The sequence below is a fragment of the Zootermopsis nevadensis genome, unplaced genomic scaffold (assembly GCF_977971745.1).
Source record: "Zootermopsis nevadensis isolate Lab colony 2312 unplaced genomic scaffold, Znev_1.0 Znev_ptg000003l, whole genome shotgun sequence".
NCBI classification, from domain to species: domain Eukaryota; kingdom Metazoa; phylum Arthropoda; class Insecta; order Blattodea; family Termopsidae; genus Zootermopsis; species Zootermopsis nevadensis.
In genome coordinates, this window is record NW_028259135.1 from 16,678,839 (window position 1) to 16,706,481 (window position 27,643).

General features: G+C 41.6%; 1 protein-coding gene across 8 annotated transcripts in view; it reads left to right on the plus strand.

Annotated features, from left to right (window-relative positions):
* Positions 1 to 27,643, plus strand: part of wge (BAH domain and coiled-coil containing protein winged eye) — a 281,527-nt gene that overhangs the window by 189,309 nt on the left and 64,575 nt on the right. Inside the window, exon 1 of one of the 8 annotated variants that reach the window (XM_087359131.1) lies at positions 4,215 to 4,972. The exons of the other annotated variants lie outside the window; for them this stretch is intronic. Within the exon in view, the coding sequence (XP_087215257.1) occupies positions 4,948 to 4,972 (25 nt within the window). The 5' untranslated portion in view covers positions 4,215 to 4,947. Of the gene's footprint in view, positions 1 to 4,214; positions 4,973 to 27,643 lie in introns of those variants that run through there. 8 annotated transcript variants of the gene reach the window in all.

Consider the following 27,643-nt stretch of genomic DNA (forward strand, 5'->3'; position numbering starts at 1 on the left):
AATTAGCGAATCTGGCGTAGGTGTTAAAAATTAACACCGGTAGCTTCGTGGCACAGTTGACAGCGGTGAGGAACTAACCGATTAGCGGCCACCAACGTTGCTGCTGGGACACTCTGCATTGTTCGTCAGTGTTTCTTAGATTTCGGACACGAATAAAAGAAACATGCGAACGCAGTATCCCACGTGTTTAAAATATTTCGTTGACTGTAAAGACAATCTACTGAGAGCCAACCGTATTACAGCTACCACGCTGCCTACTCACAAAAATAATTTCCTCTCAATTCCGTTAAATATTAACCACTCAGAAAAACGCACTTTTACATAATTTGTACGCAAAACGTACAATAGCCATTGGGTAGTTTGTTTTCTGTTTCACAGCGCATAGCGGAAAGGCTGTACAGTACTGCCAACACAGCAGCCAAAATATCCCTCCTGCACAGAAAATGAATGCACAGTTGGAAGATGACTGTCCGTCCACACGTTTCGTCTCCGAAGCCACTCGGTAAATTTCGACGAAGTTTATATTTGGGAATGCGTTAAAAAGGTGTCCGGATAATTTATTTTTGTTCCCGGTAAAAAAAATACAATCCTCAGAACACGAAGATCAAATGGAATATAACCAATTAAGAACTGCTATCGTACAGAAGTCTGGCATCAAGTATATATCTGAGGTTTGCAAATTTTGTTCGAATTAATTTTCAATATAATTAATATTTTAAAAAAATAATTGGCACTTGTCAGTGGGTCTATGAATAACAACGGCCAACAATCAAATTACTATATGAAAAAATACTTACTGAATATTTCTAAATATATATAACATCGTTGCATATATAATTTAGAATTTTTAATGGTAGACGATACAGCATTCTTTCAAAATGACACATATACACGAAACAACAGAAAAATTAAATCAGTTTGTCTGTAAAGAAACTCTTGACAGCTTATCTAGGGTAAGGAGCTGCAAGTAGGCTACTGAGTTAAGTAATAGTTTCCGGACAGACAGACGAATAAATACATGAAATTGATCAGCAATCATACGTCTTATAGGATTTTGGAAACTGTTGTGTCCCAGTTTTATGACATATTACAATATATGTATCCGAAGCGGTGTGATAATCGAACGTGAACATTTTATTTTTCGAGGATTAAGACGAAGTCAGAGCGCTATGCTTCAAAGCCTCCCGGCGAAAACAGTTGCTAATTGGTACAAAAGTAGTATCGGAATTTTTGATGGTTCAGACGATTTAGGTGATGCAAATTTAATTCCTTGTCCTGAAAGTCTGACTCCGTTTCTTCCGCCCTGAAATCTTTCAATCATGGCTAAATTTATTTGTATTCTTTGCCCCTTTCAGCGTGCAATATGGACACTGGTTTAGGACCGGAACTCTGTTCTCGTTAACACAGAACAAGTTACTCAATTGTCCCCTCTTCCCAGCCGTAATGAATCATGGGTAATGGTAATGGCAGCAGCCTGTACCTGTTTTAACAGCCGGACCGGACATGGCTTCGTGGTGATAAGCGCCTGATAAATATCAACTACTGGCCCAACCCCTCCGGAAGAGTGCCATGGTAACAGGGAAGGGAACAGACACGTTTAATGAGTCTGAAAATTCATGATACTACTCGTGCGCAACCGCATCTGCGCACGCCACATTGTGATGCAACCAGATGTGACCTTTTACTACAACGGTTTCAAAAGTTGTTCTCTCACATTTTCTTGCACGTGTGTTATTTGTAGGTTTTATTTAGAACTCGGTTTGAACACAGGTACGAAGGAATGTTGTCATAGTTACGAAAACACTGCGTAATTTTTCCCGACAGCACTTTACAGTCTAGTAAAATTTCTAATATTTAAATACGATTTATAAATTACTTTTTCTGAAAAATGAAAGCCTTCTTTTAAAATTCATGTGACTCTTGTTACTGGACCAATTTTGTATCTGATCTACTGTTTCTGCTATCATGCCCTTCCAATTCGCAAGTTGCACTGGTTTCTTAGAAAGGAAATCCTCCGTCTTTTGTCAACATGGACATTATTGAACATTTTATGTAACGTGTGGGTCCATATTTTCTACTGCAGAGGATGAAGTCCAGCGAACGACCTTGCGGCATACCAGTTGATGTAAAAATCACGTACAACGGATTGGATGTTAAACCAGAGGAGGAATTAATGGCTTATTATTTTGACCTCGGTCGGTGTCACGTTTCTTAAATGGTTTCCATGTTTACAAATAATCAATAATAACCGCGTGTATGAAATATCTTAACCTCATATTCACATTTTATTACAGTTTTAGTTATACGAATGCAATTTGATCGAAACCTTAATTACGTAGAAAACTTAGTCGCGAACTTATAAAAGTTATTTAATGATGGGAACTTACTTATAACGATCAAAAGCCCAACCCCGCGAGAAGTCACCGTCCAAAAACACAGCAGACATCTCATTCTTTCTTAACCGATCCTTACGTTGGTCATTGAAGATGTTACATTGAACCGCGTTGTGCACGAGATGGGAAGACGATCAATAATGTGCTCTACATTCGAACACTACGCCTCGCTAATACAGACCCAAGTCACACATGACGATTGTTAATAAATATTTATACTTACAAAGTTATTCAGCTACACAACGGACATTTACCACCAAATTCAGACTTCGCATGTATACTACGTCACACGTCATAATCAAAATTTAAAGTCAACCCTTTAAAAATGGCCAAGACTGCCATGAGTGTAAATTCACTAACCTAAAGTTTATTTCAGCGTAAACAAATAATTATGATGCGCAACGCACTGATTGCCAGTCCATTATCACAAAGACGTCCAGAATCCATGCATCGTGCCACACAATTCATGCACCTTAATATTACAAAGTTTCGAGCATCCATTGCACGTAAAACATGGCACCATTGCCCTCAACAGAAAGCAGGTGTTGTTACGAAGCAAAAATATATTCTGCAGCCAGCAGTTCTGGACAGCGATACAACAACACGTGTTACCTTCCCTTTCGGAAGCAAATGTAATTGAATTCCATTTGTGTTCTTACTGACACTTACCGCAGTGTTGTATCACAGTCGTCTACTGCTGGCTGTAGATTTCATTTAACTACTGATGTCAGATTTGTTTTATTATTATTCCTAAACAAAGCAGTCGTTTGGAGAACGATATATCACTCCAGAAAATACGATATAGTACACTATAAACACGTTTTAGATATATTTTTTGTTGTTTATCGAACCCTACCTACTTCCTGTGACAACGGATATGACGTTTCGTTAGTTTACTATATATATATATATATATATATATGCACACACACACACTCTGCATCCATAGATTTTATTTCGTTCACATGTTGCACAAGTTTCTTATCTTCAGATCGTTGCCCGTCAGTATATTTTTACGGCAGACGAGCTTGTAGGTAGTAAGGACTTGATAACAACGAAGTCTTCATGTAGGAGACGCAGACAAAATGCAAGCCAGCACAGAGAAGCTTCTCGTACTGATTTGAGAAACTCCCACACCCAACAGTGGTATAATCGATGGTTCTCTTTCTACATAGCCTCAAGCTAACCAGAGGAAAACGTCAAGACGTGCGCAGTGGAGACGCGAGGAACCTTCCTGCTCCAGAGAGAGTGAACTCTCACTTCTTTTTCTCTCGTTCCCCCCCTTTTTTTCTTATAGTCATGTCTTTTTCCTTTCTTATGAACAAAAACCTTTACAGGGGAGGCTGGGCCTTCTGGGATATTATCGGGAAAGACAGACAAAAAAAAATTGAGTTAGTCATTACTCAGGCCAGCAGTTGGTAGCATTGCTTATTCTAGTTTCCTGGTGCTTGTGGACCCCCTGCCTAGTAGAGCTGGCGTGCCGAACAATCGATTCTCATTCTCTCTCTCTCTCTCTGTCTCTGTCCATTACTCTCCTCTCTCCCGTCAGCCCATCACTTCTCATTTAGTTAGAGTTTTACCTCCTCTTCCTCCCTGAGCGCTGTAAAACCCATTTCAGCATCTGTGTTTTCCTCCCCTCTCCTGTTTTCCCGCCATCTCTGCGTATCCCCCTCTCGTTCCCCCCGGTCCAGGGTTCTGCCTACCCATCAAACCGCGTAGAATTCAAACTCTCCCACCCCCGCTCACATCAGGTGAAGAGAACTGAACTCCGTCCCCTCTACCTCACCACTCCGCCCCACTTGCCTTCAAAACCATCATCTCATACTCTATTCCAATACCGGCTTCCTGGCGAGGATGTACGAACTATGTCGGAGTTTGCCGAAACTGGTTTATGGTTCTGCTAAAGTCGTGCTTGTAGTTTGCCCAAATGCGACTACAAATGTTGTGTGGGGCAACGAACAGAAGACAGCAGTGGTTTGTTAGCAATATACAGGGATATTTAGTGTATGTGGACGAGAAAATAAAATTTTAAGGGGTGACAATTATATATTTAGTGTTCTGTGTCTGATAGAAATTGTTGAGACCATACTTTAACGGCATTGTCATGTTGAACAATTTTCATTTAGCAATCGTTGTAACAAAGACAAAACACTGGAATGTCGTGGTGAATTAAAGAAATAGAACGTTGTCACGTTGATAGAAGTATTTATTTGAGTAGCCAAATTACTGTCAACAATTACTTCGACAGGAAACTGCAGTTTTAACCATTCCCCTACTTGTTCATCTTTTTTGTGTTTTGTTGTTGTGAAAGTAAATTTATGACAGTGAATTTTCTTGGAAGGAGAAGAGGTTTGTGTTAAACTGGATTGAAGGTTTACTTCTAAATACTAAGGCAGAGAGACATGACCGTCAGTGTGTACCCTCGCCGTCCGCGATTCTTCCGCCAACGCTGGTAGACGCGGCCCGCGTCCAACGCCTCACGACGAACGCTATCCCCGGCAATATCCTGGAGACCGCTGGCGGAACTGCCGCGACGTGGAGCAATGGTGCTCCCATGCTGGAGTTCTGTTTTGTGGCAGGTAGGCCTACTGCAGTTGAGCACACAGCAGATATTTTCTGTCTTAAGTGAGGCCCTTGAGGCTTGCATCAGTCATTGATGATGTAATGATTTTCTTCCTCATAGCGACCCGTGATAAAATATCGTCATGGTCGCAATAAAACTGCCAGGCTTACGTTCGTTTAACTTTTAAAGGCATTAATCATATATTATGTTAAAATGTGTGATTTTATTTAATTAATTCTTTGCTTTATGTCTATAATGAACACAAAAGTTACGACCCAGAGTTAAAAGCATTAAGGAATATTCACTCCTGAAACTTTGCCATCGGTGGAAGATCATGCAATGTCAGCGACGGTATTAAAATTGTTTATATTTTGCATTAAACTTTTAAGCTGGGAATGTACAAGTGTTATAGTTTTCTGGGATTTACGTATCCCTTTGTAAATTCAGTTCTGGAAGTTAGGCCTATATGAATGTATCAAGAGTCACTAACTTTGTAATTGTAGCCACTTAAAAACACAACACCAAGTCGCGTGTTACGTGAAAAGACGTCCATTCTTCCATATTTATATTAAAAAGCGTCTAAATGACTTGAATTTCGTAAACTATTCTTGAAACATGTGCCCGAATTTCACCGTTATGTTACAGATGTGTTGTGGCTTGATTCTTTATTATGTTTCGCATGTGTTGACGCCCGTTGTCTGGAATTCGTTGCGCCTGTAATGAAATTTTTCAAATTGGTCGCAATTACAATATTTGTATTGTGATATTCTACTGGCTTTTGCCAACAACTGGTGTGGCAGTACACCACATTATAGAATTCACTCGCTGTTAGGCCTAATAAGTGCGGTGTAGTTTGTGTTTGTAATGCCAGAAATAGCAAACCGAAAATAACAAATGGCCTCTTCAGGTTTTGCTATTATTATGTAAAATTTCATACATCTCTCATGCATGCTACTTGCCCAATCCATTTCGCTTTGTTTGAAGTTGAGTGCACTGAAAAAGTTGCCGTATTCCAAATGGAACGTACAATCTGAAGAGTGTTTGAGAGTAAATGAACCTACAAATGGCAAATAAAGTCGATTAATTCGATTAGGCCTACAATTCGGTGAACTGAAATTATTGTTTTACCTTCAGGTAATGTATACCTGAAAATATGGCCTCTGCCTGGTCATGTAATAATAATTGTTTTTTTGGGAATATTGAAATTCAGATTTTGTGTTCAAGCCGGATATAATTGTAACGTTTTTAGATTTGGATTCGCAACTCGATAGCCGTGTTTGATAATGACGCTCGAAACTGTTTTGTGAGCCTCACTTTAATAACACCTCATTGTTGCAGTTGACTTTTAGAAAACCACAAATCAAGTGGAATTTTTATTTTCTATTGTTTTTCTAGCGTTGTTCAGTGCGATACAAGATTGTTTGAAAGTGAAGTATTGGGTTTTTGCGTAGATTTTTTATACTTTACCTTCTTATATAGAATTTGGAAGTGTAGGTCCATGGGGAATCGGTAATGTACATTGGGCTGGAATTTTCAGTTTAATGATATTTAAATTAAATCAGCAAGCAATATATATGTATTTTTTATTTTTCTTTGTTTGGAATGTTAAATTTTGACTGCAGATGACCGTCTTATATAATATTGTGCCACGTGGTCTGTTAGAAATTTACCGACGTTTCAGAGGTGTTTGCTGTCACCATCATTAGGGCGACTTTGTTGAACCTGTATTAAAATTTGATATCTCTTGGAAGTCCAAGCGATATTTCAGAATTGTCAATAGTAAAGACAAAATTGCAAACCCGTGTTGGTATGATTACGTTCTGTGTGTGTTCGCGCACGTGTGTGTTTTGTGTACATGTGAAAGTGGAACTAATATATTTACATGTTTATAAACATTTACTTCATTAGTTTATTTGAAGTATGAATTACAACTTTTTTGTATGCCTATTCCGTGTTCTGGTTCATTTTTTAACGGCTATGATGCATAATTTTATTTTAGTGCTGTTTACATTTTTACAAACAAATGATATTTTTTGTACTGTATTAAATGTCTGAAGCTTTTGACAGCTTTTATGTGTCTTAACTGTGTGACAATTCAGACTCTTGTAAAAAAACCATTGTCATTTAAGAAGTTCCTGTATTAAATTCGATTCGTCATGTCGATTGTTATCGATTAAAAAAAGGAGTTTCAGTCATTCGGCTTTGAGCTCTTGAAGATTACGGCGACGATGAAGTGATTATAATTTGCAGATTACTCGATTTTTGTAAATATGAAGGAATTTTGCCAAACGCACGTAAACCCAAGCCATGCTTAACGGTGTCTTGATTCAGTTAAGAAAGTTTCATATTCGCTGAATAAACCGTTGTTTTGAAGTGTAGGGCCACTTGTGCAGCGAGTTCTCCAGTCAGCGCAGCCGTAAAGCAAACTTTGGCCTAATGGGTCGGCCTCCCTTGGCGGGAGGAGTGTCTGCGTACTTTTTTGTGTGGCGGAGCGTTGAGACGCCGAAAGATGCAATGCAGTTGCTTGTTTCATACCGAGCGATTTTCACCGAGTCTCCCGTGAACGTAATGACGTAGGTGATCATACCGAAGACGAGAGTAGAACGGGATGTGTAACACTTCTGGGGATATGAGAAATGTGTACAGAATGTTTGATGGAAAACCTGACGAGAGCATTTGGTAGACCTAGGCGTCTGTGATACCACGGTTAGCGGTTAGAACGCTGGTCTTGTAATCCTGGGTTCTCGGGTTCGATTCCCGGCGGTGCCCGAATTTATAACTTGTGTTGGGCAAGGCCGTGGTCTAGGCAACACGGAGTTTTCCTCCGTGGCATCCCAACAATTACTCCATTCACACACAGAAGAAGGCAATGGCAAACCACTTCTGGATCATCTGCCAAGAACGTATATGAACAGGTCCCAGTCCGAGAAAAGGATGGAAGGATCCTGTTCATATGGACCTGTCGTCAGACAGAACACAAAAGGCGTCTATAGGAGGATAATATTAATATGTATATTAAAGAATTGTATGTGACGGCGTGGAATGGATTCATCTGACCCCAGATAGTGTCTGGTGGCCGACTGTTGTTAATGCGGTGATGCGTTTCTTGACCGGCTGAAGGAGCTCCAGCTTCTGAAATACGACCCTGCTCCGTAGAGGAGTACCAGGTGGCGTAAAAAATGTAATACTCTTTACTTAATTTTTCTCGGGCTACCAGCCGTGTCAGGTGGTCGAAAGGAGAAAACACCAGCGTATCGAGAACCATCTTCGTCCTCGTCCTCAGGGTACTGAAGTTCATACAAATACTCTTCCATGCATACTGGAAAATAGACCTCGTTCGTTTATTTAAATGTTTTACTTCTTACAATGTAAGAGTCTTAAAATTTTGGTCACACGTTCATTTACTTTATTTATTAGTTTTAATTATTTATTTCTTAACTGTTATTTTCCTTGACAGATTTGATACGTAATGAGTCAGTTGGTTCCAGTCTCTGATTACTGACATTTTTTTACTCCAGAAATGTTTCAGTCGCTTTCACGTCCCTACGGAGCACCTTCTAAATACACTTCCTGGTTGTTCCTTGATTTTAACGTTTGCCCCACGTCCTAGAGCTGTTTCATTTATCGCACCGTCTGCGACCATCGTTTTGTTGCAAAGACAATGCTTCAGCGGCCGAATTTTACTAATGGGAGATCACCTTATCCGATGCACATGCTACAAGGAGGGTTCCGAGTTATGTGGGATTGTAGAATATTGGCTCAGGTTATGAATTGTACTCTACAAACCTCGCTATCACTTTAGCCATATCGGTCTCCCACGTAAGGTCCCGAAGGATGTTTGTTTCTTTGTTTCTGTTTCCTTGTGCGAACGTGCAGTAGTTACACTGGCCCACACGCATGACGCAGGTGTCTGAAGGTGGTGCATTTGTATCAGGAACTGCTGACTGGCTGGTTTGGGTTTGATAAAAAAAGTAATAGTGGAACCACGGTTCCGGAGAATTTGACGTAAATACGTCTATACGGAAAGGAAGTTTATATATTGGCTTTATTCTAAATATTTTTTTGGTACATGCTTTACAATTGAGTAAAGTTTGATTAAGACATTGCTTATTTAACTTGAATTAGTTACGCTTAAGATGGCTCTGTGGTAGCTGAATGTAATGTTTTATAGGTAACAACAATGCCGAGTAAACAGATGACGTTTCCTAGGTAACATAACAATGAAGTTACACTTTTTCGTAACACTTTTTCGCCGAATGACCCTTCCTCATCGACGTATTTACGTCAAAATAATGTTTAAACAGCAGTAATTGTAGTAATTTTAAAACGGTGACAGCGAAGTGTTCTACGGACATAAACATCGTAACAAGAGAATTTAATTTAACGCATGAATCTTTGGTGACGCATCATGTCAGGCGACTGGTTACATGTTTATGAGCCCCCTTGTCGAACGATTATGATTTATGAAATTGGTCATAGCACTGAAAGACAGCCTGACATTTTAAGGCATTGTCTTAACACGTGGTCTGAGAGAATGTAAAGAACCTAACTTAACTTTAGTGGAGCCGAGATTCGAACCCAATACATATGTAATAAGAACCGTGGTGCTAACCTCTTCACCACAATCTTTGTTGACCGATGTTGGAATGAAATGTCCTTATACGTCGTGTGAAGGCGGGTTATGAGGATCACACAACTCATTTCGTACGGGTCCTGGAGGATTTTCTCCAGGGTAAGATCTACTGGAGCGTGAAGCTGGCTACTTACCTTCATCTCGAACCAAGGTGCGAGGACGCCCTTCAGTGCATGACCCTCAGGCACAATGGCATATTTCTGTCAGTTCTGTAAGAAACGGTAGTTTGTGCTTATAACGTTTAAACGTACTCCATGAGTGGAGCAGAGTCGATCTTAAGAAGCTAATTGTCGCTTAGGGAGTCGGTGTATTTCACAGGAGCCAGCCACTGGATCTAGTCCTGAGCCAGGGTGGCTCAAAGGATTCGTCCAACTAAGAGACCCCGTGTTCCGTGCCGTGGTTAAAACTGCCTCTTCAGACTCCAGACTTGGAGACCACCCCTTGTTGGCTCTCCGCGACTGTTTCTTTGATGTACTCGCGGTCCCGGACGCAGATTATCTCAGATTCGTTTTATTGGCGAATGGATGATGGAAATGACGTGGGGGGGGGGGGGCAAGACGCTTTATTCGCCCCTCTCTCCCCGTACCCCGCAAACGTGTAACGGCCAACTGAGCTCGGAGATATTTTGCGCGTAGTACAGTACCATATTTGAAGGAATTGTCCATCCGCACCCTGAGGAAGGGGCCCGCTTAAGGCGTCGATTTCGTATTTTTAGTTTATATTGAAAGAGGTTGCTGGTTGGACTGAGAAGGCGAGAGTTGTGTAATGCGCAGTGAGTGCTCCGCGCGTTTTTTTGTTCTGCTTAAATTCGAGGCCGATGAACTAGTGGCGTCCAGCTGATGTAAAGGGGCAGTCAATACCTGCGGCATGTAGGCTACTTGATTGGATCGGGTGGGAGGTACTTGCCGTGTCTTACCGTTCCTTACAACTTTCACTAACGCTTAATAAAAGTAAACCGTAACACGGTCTGAAAATGGCTTATTTCTGACAGACTCTCGGGTCTGTTCCATATCACGATTTTAGACACGGTAGAGCTCCTTTGAGTGGGGATCGGCTTTGGAGAGGGAAACGCTGACGTACGTCCGCGTCTTCGGGTAGGATTTGGTCCCGCGACTCCTGTTAGAGCGGCCCAGGGCTTTGAGCAGTGTCCACGGCGTGGCCAGATGGGTTAACATTTGTGAGCTTTACGAAGATATTAAGGAGAATAAATTGGGGAGATAATTCTGGCCCCGACTACTGAAACGACGTTTCTCTGATGACATTTATGTTGTAACTCGAATTTAGGAGCTAGGAGATGATCTCTGGATTTTGGTAATGAAATTGTTGTAAAAATGCTGCTCGACCAATGAGAAGGAGGTAGGGGGTAGCATCAGGATGACTATTATCATCACAAGTTTAATGGACTGTAAGTTGTGTGTAACTCTGTGACATGCCAAGTGATGACTGCGCATCAGAATTCCCATATTTTATGGCAAACTTCCATATGTTGTCTAAAATATACAATAAATACATTGGTAAAGGCATCTCTATATATATATACCCTTACATTGTTTATGATTACAAATCTTGAACAGTATAAAAATGTATATATTTTTTTGTTTCGCTAACAGAAAGCCTAAGATATGATTATTTTGAACATCTTTTCCTAATGCTAGTAACATTCTTTTTCTTTGTTAGGGTGTTTAGGTTTGGAGGTAGCGAACAGTCATTATTTTCTAATGATCCAGCATTTCTGCAGAAACTTGTTTTGCCCGCGCCCGGAAGCTTATAAAGGAAGCAAGTTTGGTCAAACATCCCGTCCTGTAGCATTAGCAGGACTGCTGCTGTGTTGCTAGTTGCTTGCCCCTAGATTCTATTTTAATAAAATGTGTCTTATTATTCTCAGTGTGTTGTTTGCAGTCTCGCGAAAATAGTATCGTTACATAAAGCCATTCGACGACGTTTCAGAACGGCAGAGAATATTTGGTGTTCGTGAAAATGCCTGTTTGTTGCGCCGTGTTGTCTGGTAGAAATTTACCGACGTCTCTGAGATCCTGGCTCCTTCCATCTTCATGGCGTTGATTCACTCAACCATCAGCCATCTTCATACTTGTCGCCTTGAGAAACGGAATTCTCACCCTTTAGTGCATTTTTTCCGTACAATACGACGTCCGTTTCTACTGGAAAAATCATGAACATCCAAAATAAAGAGATACAGATGTGGATGCTGTCATCACACCCTAAATATAGAATTTCCTTACGAAAAAAGTAACGCTAATTCACGCGGAGAGGCTCTTTGCAGCTTTGCGAGGTTGACCCTGCAAGGGACTGAGGGAATGGGTTTTTCGAAATGGGCCCCCGGTTTGTGTTCTGTAAGCTACATTGACAATGACATCCACCGTGCCCTTTGTTTTTCAATTTGTGTTTCTTATAAGTTGATAGTAAATAAGACGTGTTCACGCGCACCTGATGCGACGTACGGCATCATTTTCCGCATTACAATGAATAAATTCGATAATAGACAACCCGATTTTAATATTGGAGCTGTCTTACGAAAATTTGTGGAATAATTTTTATTTTTATTTAGATACGGTTTTTGACGACCTCGTTACTTACGTGAGAGGAACTTAACCAAAATATTTGCGATAAATTCGACATAAACTGATTTATTTTAGCTTACGTCGACAAAGATGTTAAATGGATCGCATAAATGGTTCTAGCGTTATTCCGTAAACATCCACGACCGCTGTTAAAAGCGCCTGAAGGGAAGTTAGGAACGTTGTGATGTCTGCAGAAATGAGGATGTAACGCTGCGGTGTTTGCGAAAACAAGGAAAAACGTGGTTTTATTCACGGGAAGTAACTAAGCTGCTGTTTGACCTAACGAAACTACACAAAACGAGAAAAAGAACGGGCGTTGTGACTAAAAGATGAAGAAACAGTGCATTGATGTTAATGAAAAAGGGCACAACGTCGTCATGTTTTCATAAAACAACTGAAGAAAAAGTTTGCGTTTAAAGAAAACGAAAAGGTGTCGTGTTTTGACAACAAAAGAAGAAAACTTACCTTTAACGGCATCGGGAAATTTACAGAACACCGTAACGAAGGATCGTTGAGTCATGTAGTCTGGCAGAAGTTTACCGACGTTTCAGAAGCGATAACATCGCAGCAAGCACGTCTGAAACGTTCTTAAATTTTGTACCGTACTACACGGCCCAGAAGACCATCTTCATATTCGCCGTCGTAAAGGACTCTGTCAAGACGCCGTGGAATTTACTAAGAGTAAGAAATATTAAAATTCTGTGAAGTTTTCAGAGATTAACACAACGTTGTGTCGTTTACTCTCGTGAACTGGAGAGTAGACGTGGATTACACGTCTCAGATTTGGGGTTATTTCGGCGGTTAAATGTCGGTGATGGCCTTCAGGAGCTTTAAGGTGGTTACAATTTTAGCGTTTCGAAGGAACTTTGGATCACAATCTCCAGGAATTACGTACATCGGCCTAATGAATACAGATTATTTATACGCACGTAAAATATACTTGTTTTCCATCATGTGTGACTTAACAAGTGTGTAAACAAAATGTAAATGTACATGTTGCTTCTGATAAATTAGGTGTTGGTTTTTTTAAAAAAAATTTTTGACTGTTAAGCAGAACTTAGGTGGTATTTTGTACTTCATGTCTCAGCTAAGCCCCGTCACGTGATGGTTAGTTGCTGGGTGGCTTTACCTGACGACAATAGTAACCAGTTGTCGGAAGTTTGCGTCTTGTGGAGGAAGGTTCCGTTTATTGCCTTGTTTTGAGCGGATGTTTTTGAGTAGAAATTGAAGTTCCTGACGGCGAATACTAAGATGGCTGTCTTCTGGGTTGTTGCAGCCTCCAGTCTGGCCGATGCTAACCAACGTTTCAGAGGTCATGTTGCCTCCGTCATCAGGGCGATGAGTATGAAGATTTCTGTCTTCAGGGTTGTTGCGCTGTGTAGTCTGGCCGATGCTAACCAACGTTTCAGAGGTCATGTTGCCTCCGTCATCAGGGCGATGAGTATGAAGATTTCTGTCTTCAGGGTTGTTGCGCTGTGTAGTCTGGTCGATGTTAACCAACGTTTCAGAGGTCATACTGCCTCCATCATCAGGGCGATGAGTCCGAAGATTTCTGTCTTCTGGGTTCTTGCGCTGTGTAGTCTGGTCGATGTTAACCAACGTTTCGGAGGTCATACTGCCTCCATCATCAGGGCGATGAGTCCGAAGATTTCTGTCTTCTGGGTTCTTGCGCTGTGTAGTCTGGTCGATGTTAACCAACGTTTCGGAGGTCATACTGCCTCCATCATCAGGGCGATGAGTATGAAGATTTCTGTCTTCTGGGTTCTTGCGCTGTGTAGTCTGGTCGATGTTAACCAACGTTTCGGAGGTCATACTGCCTCCATCATCAGGGCGATGAGTATGAAGATTTCTGTCTTCTGGGTTGTTGCGCTGTGTAGTCTGGTCGATGTTTACCAACGTTTCAGAGGTCATACTGCCTCCATCATCAGAGTATGAAGATTTCTGTCTTCTGGGTTGTTGCAGCCTCCAGTCTGGTCGATGTTAACCAACGTTTCAGAGGTCATGTTGCCTCCGTCATCAGGGCGATGAGTACACGGCCCTACAACTCCGAAGACACCCATCTTTGGGTTATTTGAGTTATTTTAAATCGATGGGCTCTGACCCATGCATATAATATCTATGTGCATTCACGTCCATCAATTATTCAGAAGTTTCCGTCCTGTGCGCATAACACCATGAACCAGACACGGGTTCGAGGCTCCGCCGTTTCATGTGGGATTTGCGGTTTCCAGAGCTGCATAAAGGTGATTGCTGCATGAGATCGAACCAGCTTGTTCATCATTCCTGTATCGAAAAGGCTAACACAGACCGCTTGTCACGAAACTGTACAGAAATCCTATGGCGAAAATCTGAACTCGATGAAGGCAGAACGCGGTTAGCCAGCCGCGTATGATCGAGAGACGGGGATGCTATCTGCCTGCAAGGTTACGCGAAAAATAAAAGAAATCCTGAATTGAAAATGCATGCTTGGGCGAAGTCCTGCCGAAAGTGCGCGCGCACGCAAAGTTCATGTGTATCCGGTGTGTGTACATGCACGTTTTGCGCCGTTGGATGCGCATTTCTGTGCTAGGAATAACAATATGAGACCGAGTTCCGTAGATAGGATTCTAGATTTGTTAATTTCAGGTGAGTCAAACTTATTTGTCATTTTTTCCCATATGTGGGCCTGCGAAGTTTTCATAGGTTAGATTTAATGTCGATGAATTTCGGATAAAAGAGTTTTGTTCATTTTCCGCAGCCAATTTCTCATATTTTCCATAGGTTAGGATTTATTTGTGTCAGTTTTTCCTTGGCACATTTTATGTACGTGAATTTTCTTACAGTTTAGTTCGATTTATGTGAATTTCATGTGGGCCAGTACGTATTACGTGAAAAGTTTCTCAAGATGGTGGGTTTGTATCTGAGTTTCCCATCTACTAGGTTTCATATTTGTCAATTTCGTAGGCCTCTTTATTAGGTTCTATATTTGTCAGTTACCCACGTTTTTTTTAAAAGTATTTCATAGCATGAGTGTTTTAAGCTACCATTTTACGTTACCATGGTAACAGTATGCGAGTGCATCCCTGGTCACTGGTTTTGCTGTTTAGTTCCAGTAGAGGAAGTGAATTCTTCGGTAGGTATCGTCGAAATGGCTGGTAGATTCAACCGAGTTTTGGGAACGCCCGGATTTCATTGGACCCCCAGATATCTAATGAGGCCACGTAGTGCGTGAGGTATCACAGTCGAATTCCTTTTTTGGAGCGCGGACTTGGGCCAAAGAATGCGTCCTTCTTCTGGTTAAATCGGACCGACCCGTGACGGCTGCTCAGTCAGTTCAGATTTTTCTAATTACGAAACTTGTTTTACATTCTGTTAAGTGGTTATTCTTCTCGTCTTTTAAAATGTTGATATTTATGAGTTGGTTGTAACGTGGGAAGTATTAAAATGCGATAATTTAGCTCTTCAGAATTACTGCACAGGGCATTGACTTTGTGATTGCTGCAGAGGATTGCATGTCTGTGTTCTATCTGTGATCTCCTCAAGATTTTGGTTTTAGTTTGTACTGAGTTCAGTGCTTGACTAAAGAGAATTCAAATGGAATTGTCTGGTTGGCTGGTTGGCTGGTTGCTATGCTTCGGACGTTACATTTTTGACGTAAACACGTCGATATTGAAGGGTCATTCGGCAAAAAAGGGGAACGAAACAGGGAAACTAAAAAGTGTAACCTGGATATCTAGGAAACGTCGTGTTTACTCGGCATTGTTGTTACCTAGGAAACATTTCATTACAATACATTACATTACATTCATCTACCACAGAGCCATCTTAAGCGTAACTAATTAAAGTTACATAAGCAATGTCTTAATCAAACTTTACTCAATTGTAAAGCATATATAAAGGAAATATTTAGAATAAAGCCAATATATAAACTTCCTTTCCGTATAGACGTATTTACGTCAAATTCTCCGGAACCGTGGTTCCACTGTCAATTTTTAAACGTATTTTTTTAATCAGAAACGTAAGAAAAGTATCAGTTTTTATGGGGATAAAATGCAAGTTAATTTACGTTGATTTTATGTCCACAGGCACGTTTTGTTTAATAGGTAATTGTTCTTTCAGATTTTCTCTTGGTGTGTTGTGGTTGACGTATAAAGAATTGGTTTTGTTTCGTTTCTTGAGCGATGAGATGTGATTATGAATTTTGAACTGTAAATATGCCTTGCCTCTGCGTTATGTATGTGGGTACAGGTACATAGTAAGATGACAAAATAGTATTTTTGGTTATGAATGGAAATTTGAAAATAATGGTATCCTTTTTTGTTTCAAATTGTTGAAAATGTAGAATGATATTTGGAACAACACGTTCGTTTGTACTTCCAAGAAATATTTCGAAGTGTATTTATAAAAGGATTTATAGGGGGATTTAATTTCGATGACTGATTTAGTGAACAAAATGTAATTAATCATGCGGTTGACTCAGAGAAACGCAGATGCATCTGTACAAAATTAACCCGTGTTCAGTTATGTGTATCTAAAGTATGTACGCATTTTACTGAATCCCAGCCAACACAACTCATACATATTTTCGGTTTATTTCATTAATTAGAGTAGAGTATAGCGCTGTGCAGAAATGTTATTCGCTTAAAACGATTTGAAAACATGAAACATACGCGTAGTTTGCCAGGCCCAGAGGGACGCGGTTCTCGGCTTCTCCTGGCGCATCCACCCGCAAAACATTTCCGTATTTCCTCGGGGACGAGATAGCTGTATGCAGGCTTTGATTTCGGGCGATTCTCTGTTCGTAATCTTGTGTTATTTATTTCGAATACGTTCAATTTGCTGTTGGAAGTAAACGTATTTTATGATTACTTCTGTGTGGCTTTATTCAAAACGTTTTATTTTGTAAAGTAGTTTACGTAAAAATACATGTTTTTCGTCACTTATAGGAGATTGACTACTGTGAAAATATTCTCATGAAAATTACATAAAGAGAAATTAAGATTAACTCTCTAAAGCTCAGTGGTAACTATATATACCGCTTACTTTAACAGTGAGTGGCCGTAATTTTTATTCACAGGTTCCATTTGATTATTAGTTGATAATGGAGATTTTAAACAGCATTTATCCCCTGATCTTTACATTGGAAACGTGTTGTTTTCTTTGAGGTACGGACTGAGTTCTTAAATGTTATTTGGGCGAGTTTCAGCACCAGTTTCTGAATCTTGGAGGCTTTCAGCCAGAGCATTCCCAATTCTTCTGTGTTCAACTCCCAGACATCCGCCCAACCGGAGTTCTTGTTGCTAAGGACAAACTTCTTGATCGGCTCATGGTCCTGCCATTAACAATAGCCCCAACCTGAACATGCCAAGGCCTTCAGCGAAGACAACAATCGCGTTATCGTGAGCACGTGACACTGTTTTCCAGTTGCAGCTGTACTTTTCGTACGCAAGAATGGTTTAACACGTCGTCTTGTGTTTCGCTCAAGACTCCGCCCCCACCTGATTGGCTCGTTCTTTCGTTCGGCTTCAGAGGCTGTTTGCATGATGTTTTCGCGATTGGTCCAGTAGCGAGCATTGTCCCAATGAGCTTATACAGAGTGTCCCACGTAAATGTTACCACCGTGACCAATTCATTTTTCGGTAGTTCATTCGCTGTCATCCAGGCATGCTGTTTTCAACGGGTCTCACGTTAAGATGGACACCTGTGTTTTTAATGCGGGGCGCATTTCAAATGTGCCTCCAGACGTGTTCTCCGTCAATGTGGACGGTTTCACGAGCCAGAGCCATGGGAATCAGGGTTTCTCTGCAGCGTCGGTAAAACTGGATGCACCTGGCTCTCGGCGGTGTGTGTGGCACTGACCTCAGTCATGTGTGACGTCAGTGAGTACTGCAGTCGAAGTTCGTTCATTAATGAAAGGAAATCTAGAGAAATAGAGCCACCTCCTTGCGTCCTGGTATCGATGTTGATTAACTGTCATCTTCGTCTCTTCTTACCTTGCTTGCTGGCTGCCTGTTACTGGGAATGCAAACTTCTATTCGGGCGTTGTTTACCGGCCGCTTCGCCAAGTTTTCGTTTGTTCTTGATTATAAAGAAGTTTGTCTTGACATTATGAAAGTCTCTGTTTCCCTCTCTCCCACGCACAGAAGGGTTTAATCATGTCCTCCCACAGTACCGTTTAACGTAACACCGGCCGTAACTTTAAATAACTCTACATTTTGACTACAGAGTAGTTTTATGTGATTCTCAGAACAAACAGCGATTATTTTTTCCTTGATCTGTTTTAACAAATTGAGCTTTCCGATGTGGTCTGTTGTGTTTTCTTTGAGCAAAGGGGCCATAGGATGCCCGTTTGTGGTGTAAAACTTGGGGCTGGACTGACAAATATGCCGTTTTGTCCGGACGCTGCACGGCGTAAGCTTACGTACAGTTAGGTGCATTCGGTGTGGCAGGTTGCAGAAGACGCACGTGGACGGAAAGTCAGCTGACTGCCGTAAGGATTTCACCTTTCGCGTCCTGACTGTTCTTCATAGTGTTTAACGAAACAACATAGGATCTTTGTAACAGAAGATTACTTACAGGTGGAGTTAACCGCTCGGGTTTACAGTTTTACCAAACGGAATGGATTTTAAATTTCTCGGAAATTATTCATGGAAGCAGTGTCAATACGAATCAACCAGATTACTTATTTTAATTGAATCGTAATCATGGGATGTTAAATTGATTAAATCAGTCGAATTACATTTTCAGAACAAATATCAACACAAATAAATGAGTAATGGAATAATATATTTGTCAAACAAATGTGAAGTCCCTGGTGTTTAATATGCCTTGATGTATGGGTGAGCGGAAACATAACTCCACGACTTGGACGTGGTGGGAGCTGCCGATAATCGAACCCTGGTTCTCAAGCCTCCGGACAAGTCACTGTGCTGTCTCGGCTACCACACGCACGCATTTATACGAATATTAATCTATTTTGTTTTAAAGCGAAGACCTATATTCATCCATCACTTATTACTAATGAACTTCTTAACTTCCTTGGCCCTGAAGTTTCGAATGGATATTTTGTTTTGAACTCACAGTGGGTCATTTCATACTGCACTTATAAAGTTGAAGTTGCGTTGACCAATACGGAACGTCCAATTGTGCCCTGCTTTCCCCCACCGCCAGCAAAATCCCCTCCAAGCCCCTTGCGTATTGTCAGCCACGCCTAGTGCGTCGGGCGGCAGATGGGGTTGCCATCGGCGGGGGTGATGGTGGAGAGAGTGGCGTGACGTCATCACAAATCAATCACTATCTATAATGCAATGTAATATCGACTGGAATATTTCGATTGCGACATACACATTATCATTCGATAATTCCCCTTTGTGTCGGCCAACTGAACGAAACTTTCTGATCTCGAGCGATCATTCTTTGAGTCTGCCGAGATGAACAGATATTTCAGAGGCATTCTCGAGCCTTCGTCATGATTTTTATATTTCTGTGTGTTGGAATTGCGTACTGTTCACTTCAGTGACTGTTTTTTGATCGGACTGCGTTACCAGCAGCTGAAGGCAGAGATAAAACAGTGACTTGATGCCAGACGTGGTTTGGTATTTTGAGGGACGAATGTAGATTGGACGAATTTAAAACGAGGTGCTCTGGATGATATTTTGCCCGGAAGAAATTGAATGAATGGGGAATTTGGGATGTTGCTTTTACACAACGGATGTTTTGATTTCATAGAACGTGGGTAACGTCTTTAACAACAGAGGAATACAAACTTTTTGAGCAGGACCCTGACTGTCGGGTTTGATGGTTATGGACTGAAAACAATTTTACATCCTGCCGTGGGCTGAGCAGAAATTACGTCGAACAGCCTTTATTTGACAAAAATAATGTTTTTTCTTTGACTCTTGTAAAAGTTGTTTGAAGACCGGCAAATTTACATTTGTGTCGACTGTATGATGTTTTAGGCCTACTTATTAACATGCCTAGACTAATTTAGAATGTCTTGAATGGTTCTGTTGGCAGCAGTGTGGATTGACGTAACGACTATTACTTGGTATAACCTGAAAGTTACATTAAATGTTTAACTTTGTCTGTCTCTTGACCGTACCTAACATGTTCAGTTGTTTCTATAAAGGCTGTCAGAACTAGAGTTTTCGATGCTGTGATTCCAGTCTAATGCAGAAGTTATTTCCAGTGAGATCCGGTCACTGAAATGAATACTTTCTGGGCACTTCCTGAAACAACGGGCAATAGAATTTGAATATGATATAGTAAGCAAAAGCAGCACCGAAAAATTGATTTTGTTAAACGAATTACTGACTAGTGTCTCTGATGATGGAGGCAGCAAGGACGTCTGAACCGTTGTAGACTTTTGCCAGATTACACGGCGCTACAACCCGTAAGACATCTGTCTAAAAATTAGAATCTGCTGTGTTAGTAACACAACAATTTGTAACCTCTAAACTGGCTGTTTGGAGTTTAGTTTACGTTTTGAGCCTACGTTGGTTTGTGGTTTTCATGGCGAGAGTTAGTAACGAGTAGAAAGGCGATGTGAAATGAATGTCGATAGATCGAGCGCAAACATAGTAGAGCGGAAAGATTTCGTGGTACGCCGAAGCCTATCAAAGACCTCCAGATCGCAAGCGGGATTAATTTTTAAGTACAAGGAAATTCTGTGAAGTGAATGTCTCCGTACTCAACTGCCGCCAAAACCCATTCTCGTATCTCCCGCAACCACGTTCCCTGCTTTCCTGACTCTGCTTCGTGCGCAGACTTTTAGGGTTGCGAATCCTGCGCCATATTCAGTTCTTCCAGATGCCCCCTGGGCCATTATTTGCGTCAGACGTTTTTCAGAATTCTGCACACCCTGCCGTCGAACGATGATTGTATTCCTCATTCCATTCTCGATGTCTCTCCACGTGTCTGCACGGGGCAGAGCTCTTGTTCATAACCGTGGTCACAACACTCCGCTACTGGACACTTCGGAGCCAATATTTCACGTCCACGGTTTTGAAATTGGCTGTTTTCTGGGTTGTTGCGTCGTGTAGACGTGTACCGACGTTTCAAAGGTGCTGTCTGCTTCTGTCATCATGGGAACTAGTTTATTGGTTAGGTAGAAACAGCCATCAGTCCTGTTTATTAAAGCTGCGATATCGATTAACTTAACATCACTGTTCTCATAGAATAAACAGAAAATAAAACAATGGAAAGTCTTTAATTGTAAACCCAATTTTTGAAGCTGTGGTCTGGTAGCTGTTCCCTGCCCACCGGCTGAGAGCCACTGCCGTACAATAAGTGGCGTGGCAGATGAAACTGCTAACGTCTCTCAACTGTTTAACATTGGAACTACGAGAAGATTCCCCTGTCGTTCAATTGTAGAATCCTTCGTGTAGTGAAAGGGAAGTAGCAGATTGGATTTCCGGCTTGGGGATTTCTTTTTCCACGTCAATAAAATCAGTTACACGATTTTCGTAATGTGAGACGGTTTCGCTAGAAATGTTCTAATGTACAACAACCATTTCTAATCAACTTGTATTTTATCATCTTATTACTCCGAAGTAAAATAGATCGGCGGATTTAATAAGTCTGTACGACATTACGCTATTTAGTTTGTGTACGTGAGCCCGCGAATTTGAGTGCAGGGTGGACAGACCCAATTTTAACAGTGACAACCCATTTTATGCGTTCTTAGCACGAAGCGTGTGCAATGACTTCTTGATGGACAGGTGGTTTATATTCTCACGTTATATTAGAAAAAATGTTGGCCTAATTTAGATTTTTTTTTTACTCTGGGATCTACACTGAAAGCTGAGGTTTCAGATTTCCACAGCGGCGAGAGTGACGTTAATGTCAGCTGGGATAATTCTGGTTCACGCAGGATCATTATTTACGAACCCCTGCTTTAATTATACCGGCATATAATTCACATTTAACTTAATTTTCTATAAAATGACTCGTCATTCAGAACATTAAATACTGTATTACATGTGCTGCAGATATCATTAAGATCTGACAATGTGATAGCAAAACCGAACTCGCCATTGAAAACAATTACGAGCTTCTACTGTATGGCTTTTTTTTCCAAACGATAAGTTGCCCTGCCCCCATCATCAGGACGATGAGTCTGACTCATCGCCCCGATGATGGAGACAGCAAGGACCTCTGAAACGTCGGTAAACTTCTACCAGACTACACGGCGCTGTAACCCAGAGGACAGCCATCTTCGGACTCACCACCGTGAAAGCCTCAAATCCTACATGAATAATACTTTTTACCTAATTTATATGCGTCACTTTACTCGTGGTCGATGCCTGGAGGCTTCAGACCGACTTAGAGGCACACTGGAAGTTGCATACTCATTCGTTTACAATTTATTATAAGCGATTCTCTCTCTGGTATCATCACAGGGAAGATGCAGGTGGAGTAACAAAGTACATGAAAGAAGTACAATATAAAGTCTATTAATTAAGATTACAAACAAATTTCCTGCGTGCTACGTGAACTTCGTACTACAGAACTAATTATTCACGTGAAAGTTAGATTATTGTCAAGCGGTGACAGTATAATTATGTATATAGGAGAAAAGTATATTTTAAACTTCCGAATTTTGGTAGGTGGAGTAAATAAATATAGGTTATATTCTTCTTTTCATACAGCTCTTCCCGTGTTTCTCTCTCTCTCTCTCTCTCTCTCTCTCTCTCTCTCTCTCACTCACTCACTCACTCACTCACTCACTCACTCACTCACTCACTCACTCACTCACTCACTCACTCACTCACTCACTCACTCACTCACTCTCACACTCTCACTCTCACACATTCTTTGTCCGTTTGTTCACAAGTTTCCATCACAACCGCCAGGAGCAGCAGCGTCTCAAATGCTGCCAAGTTACGTCTAAAACTGCATTAAAATCAACGAAAATCTCTTGTACTTAAGAGGCTTTCTGTGAATTTTAATTTATGTTTTTGTTTTTCAGCGTTTTATGATTTTAAAGGCATTTCTTTTGGGTGTTAAAAGTTATAAATCTTATTATCCCTGGATTATGTGTTGTTATTAGTATCTGTCGGTATTGATAGGATGCGTGCAGAAAAAATGCCCACGAAATTACACTTCGCGAAAAAATTGTTTATTTATTAAAATCAGTGTTTTAAACGCAATATAAATCAAAATAATTTTCTATTTCAGGAGAGACGATTAAGAAGTAGGGTTCATACTTTTTATTTCTGTAGTCCACGTCCTTAGTTGTGAAACGGCTTGTTACGTTATAAGACGTTTCACGGGGCAGTGACAAAGAAACCCCTTATTGGAACGCGACGGGATTCTCACAGAAAGCGAACAGCGTTCTACACGTAGGTCTGTCCTCGAAAGGATTTCCTTGTCCTGCATTTTTTGATTTGTCATTGAGAATTATCCCAGAATTCAATGTTTTGGAACAGGTAGCCTACAGCTAAAGAAAAGAGTCTTTACGCATCGCCTTGATGATGGAGGCAGCAAGGACCTCTGAAACGTTTGTAAACTTCTACCAACGTTTACTGCGGTGAAAAAACTAAAACCGATCTTAGACCAACCACGAAACATGTCGCTAATTGTAAGTTACGTTTGCTGAGAAGTGGGTGTTACCTCAGAGCAGTGCGCCGGTGGTAAGGACCTGTTGCATGTGGCGAACAGGTGTTCAGAAATGAAGGACTCGGGTATTGCGCCAGGCCTCGAATAAAATATTTATCACGGACGTATTGACGTTTACCAACATGGTGGCCATGACAGTTTTTTGAATGAGAACTTTGCAACTGCAAACGTCTTGTTTTTTCGGGGAATTTTCGGGCAGTTGAGTTGCGTATTTATACACTCTGCAAGAAATCGTAGTAAATAAGTTTCTGGTATTAGGAAATGGCACTCTGAAGATACTAAAATCTTATCTCTTAAAATTTGTATGGTCTCGTGGGTATCCCAAAGTCGTGTCTGTTTTCGTTTTGTACGTCCATTACATAATGATAATGAAGATGATGTTATGGCAATGATTATAATTATAAAAACGATCATGAGTGATGATGATACTGAAAACAACCTATCACTCGTTACATTCGGCGTAAACGATTGTGTCAATTATATTACAGCCATTGGCTTACGACGTAACTCGTTAGCTCGTGTTTCAGGTACAGTAAAGTCAGGCCACAGTAATAAATGTGATAATGGCCGCACAAAATGTAAAGAGTGGGAACGAGGACACGCGTTCTCGTCATGACAGAAAGGATTAATTCTCAGAGCGTTATCACCTGAGAAGTATGTCAGCTGTTTGAGTATGTTAAAAAGTCAAAAGCCGACGATTGCCGAAAATTCTGACGGCCGTTTCGTTGTGTTTTGAGAAATTAATTTTATATGTGCCTAATTAAGGGGATCCCCTACGTCAATGTTGCGCGCACTGTACGCTTCCCCATACCAGGCGTGTGAACTTGCGGACTGATACGCTGGCCACACCGCGTTTTACGTTGCGCTGCGCGTCCAAAGAAGCACGAGAAAGCCCATCTTCTGTACTTATCGGAGCCCTCGCACTCCCGCCATGCTCTTATATCGTAATGTAAACTGTAGCCCTTTATGTGGAGTCACTGGCTTGACGGATGACAGTGAAGGCCGCCGTCTGTGGGTGAACATGACCGTGTATTTTATTTGAAGACGTTGCTGGCCGTTATCGTTATCAGACCTCATCATTCGATTCGTATACACGCATATAGTGATGATCGTTAAGTCTTGGCTTTGTAATGAGTTCAATAAAAGTGGATCGAGTCTTTAGATCTCCGGTGTCGATTGGGATTCTGTATTGGAGCCGTAGTGGCGTTAGGTTCTGACTGATTTAATATTTTTAAACCCCTCCTATTACATAATTTAATAATAGCGGATAAATGCAATCATGAGAGCTCGTTGGGTTGTCTTTCAGAAGATCCCCTGTTAGAATCCAGAGGCTGATAACCAACAGTATAAGCCAATCCATCCACACATTTTCTGTGGTATAATACAGCGTAACAACAGAATGACGCGTTGCGTGTTGTGGGCGTCTGCAATTGGTGCTGTTGTGGATCTACTCGGTTCGGCCGGGATCACGAAATTCAGTATTCCGCGTTTCGCGTCACTTTGCTGTTGGCGATCTATGGAAACCCAGGGTGACGTGAGCTGATAAGCTGTGTGTGTGGGAGGCGACGAACCGTACTGACTGTGGCAGTGGAAACCCTGGAAACGATCCGTCACGGCGATCGACGTTTACTTTTTCAGGCTGTGCGAAGAATGAACACGAGTCACCGAGTCTCGTCGCGCCACCCCCAGCCGCCGCCGATAAACTGATGGTTCCATTGCCCGAATGCGGCACTCCGGTGACGAACGGGATATGCAGCCTACTTGAAACTCGTGTTTCTTTATTGGCTCACTGTACAGATTGAAGTTTTTGACGGAAAACCCGTATGAAGTTCTCCCTAGAGCGTCGTGTGATGTTAAATACTAATTTATTATGTGTTTAAGAATCGAGTTTCTTTAGGTTTGTTAATGCGCAGTGGGTAAACAGCGCGGATGTGGAGGTTCGATTTCCACGATATATTGTCATCCATTTTTGATTAGTTTTTATATATAGAACATGGTGGAAGTAAATTCAACAAATAATTGGGGGTCATTCCACGAACAGAAGCTGCGTGCGGATGTTACAGTCTGGCTTGTGAGTGGTATAAGATGAGTAATGTTAGTACTTTTACAGAGCCTATACCGTGGTTTACAACCCGACAAATCGCCCTGATGATGGAGGCAGCATGACCTCTGAAACGTTGGTTAACATCGACCAGACTACACAGCGCAACAACCCAGAAGACAGAAATCTTCATACTCACCGCTGTGAAAACCTCACATCGTACAATGTTATGTGTGTTTCTCATCTACCCACGTACGTAACATGAATCATCTAAGGTGAGATTTGAGGTTCTCACGGCGGAAAGTACCTATAAAGGTGACCTGTGTTCTGGGTTGTTGCTCCGCGCAGTCTAGTAGATGCTTACCGACATGTTACATGCCAGTCAGATTTCTAACACGATATTTGTCTCTTTGTTGCAGGTAAGTTTTCTCTGAACACCATTGAGGACCGCGTCCCGGGCAAAGGGTACGTAATGAAACAAGATATTGCAGGTAAACACCGTCATCTAGCGTGAGTAGTAATGTGACTGCATAAACTGCGGGTTTCCATTCCTGACAAAGGGTACGAATCGAGTTCAACCGAAGCAAGACCTTCTAGTTAGCAGACGTGCAAGAACTGAAACTCGTGGGTCAACTGTTGTACCAAGGGGTTAATGTTTTCGTCATTGGCTGAAGAAGAAAATTGTCGATGAAGTCACCACGCAAGACTGTTCCCCGCTATGTCGTAATCGCCCTCGTAAATGGCCCTGACCAAAACTTCAGGATCCTCCTAACACTGGATGCCTCTGTTTTCTTTGTGTTATTGCATTTCTCTCTCTGTCCCTCTGTACGCTTTCCGACTCACTACTTTTCTGGCTTCCTTCCCCACTTGATTTCCTTTCTCTGTCTCGTTCCTCTCCTTATTCCTCCGTAATTTTTTATTTTCATTTCGCAATGTATTCCTGGTTTTTCATTAATCTTCCCTTGTGCGTGTATTCCTTGTACGCACTTTCATGCGTTCTAGGAGTGGAATGGACAGAGTTCGTCATTCAGTCACGCGCACGGAATGCCAAGAGGCGAAACAATAGCTGCTCGATACATGACGAGGCGTTTGCATGAGGTCATGTTCATGGTTTACCATCGCGACCCATTCGTATTAACTCCCATATATCGATATCGTTTTCCGGCGACGTTAATCCAGTTGTGCGCGTCACTTATCGTCTCATCATTGTTTGTATTTGTTTTCAGTAGTAAACATATCGCCTTCCTTGCGACGGAACACATTTAAAACGAGACTTCCGCCCCTCCTGTACTTCCGGCAGGCGCACTCCCAGGGTCCGCATTAGGAACCTGTCAGTAGCTCAGCTGGTCAGGAAATTCACCCCCACTTATTGAACCCGAAGGTTCATTACCGCACTCACAAAAGTCTTCTACTTTGAGCCAGATGATTCTAGTTCATCGTTTATCGGCGTTCCGTTCTTGTATTGTTTGTTCCTCGTTTTGAAGCTACTGTTTGTACGCATTTATGATCACTCCCACGCGTGCTATATTCTCCGCCCAGCACTTACTGAAGGGCAAAAGTTATGACGGGTTTCCAGCTGTCGTGAGTCAGTCCCCGACACTGCATGTTAAAGAAAATGACGCTGTGTTCACGTCATATCCAATCTTCACGCCGGATACAATGTGAGAAAATTGTTGCCATGTGGCGTGGAGTTTGGTTTGGGGCGGGTTACAGTTTCGTTCTCGGCAGGACCTGGCGCACACGCCGCCAACATTTAACTCTCGTCCGCGGTCGATTTTAGGCCTAGGCTGCGTGTGTGTGTGTGTGTGTAGAGCAGGACTGAGACAGGCTGGAGGA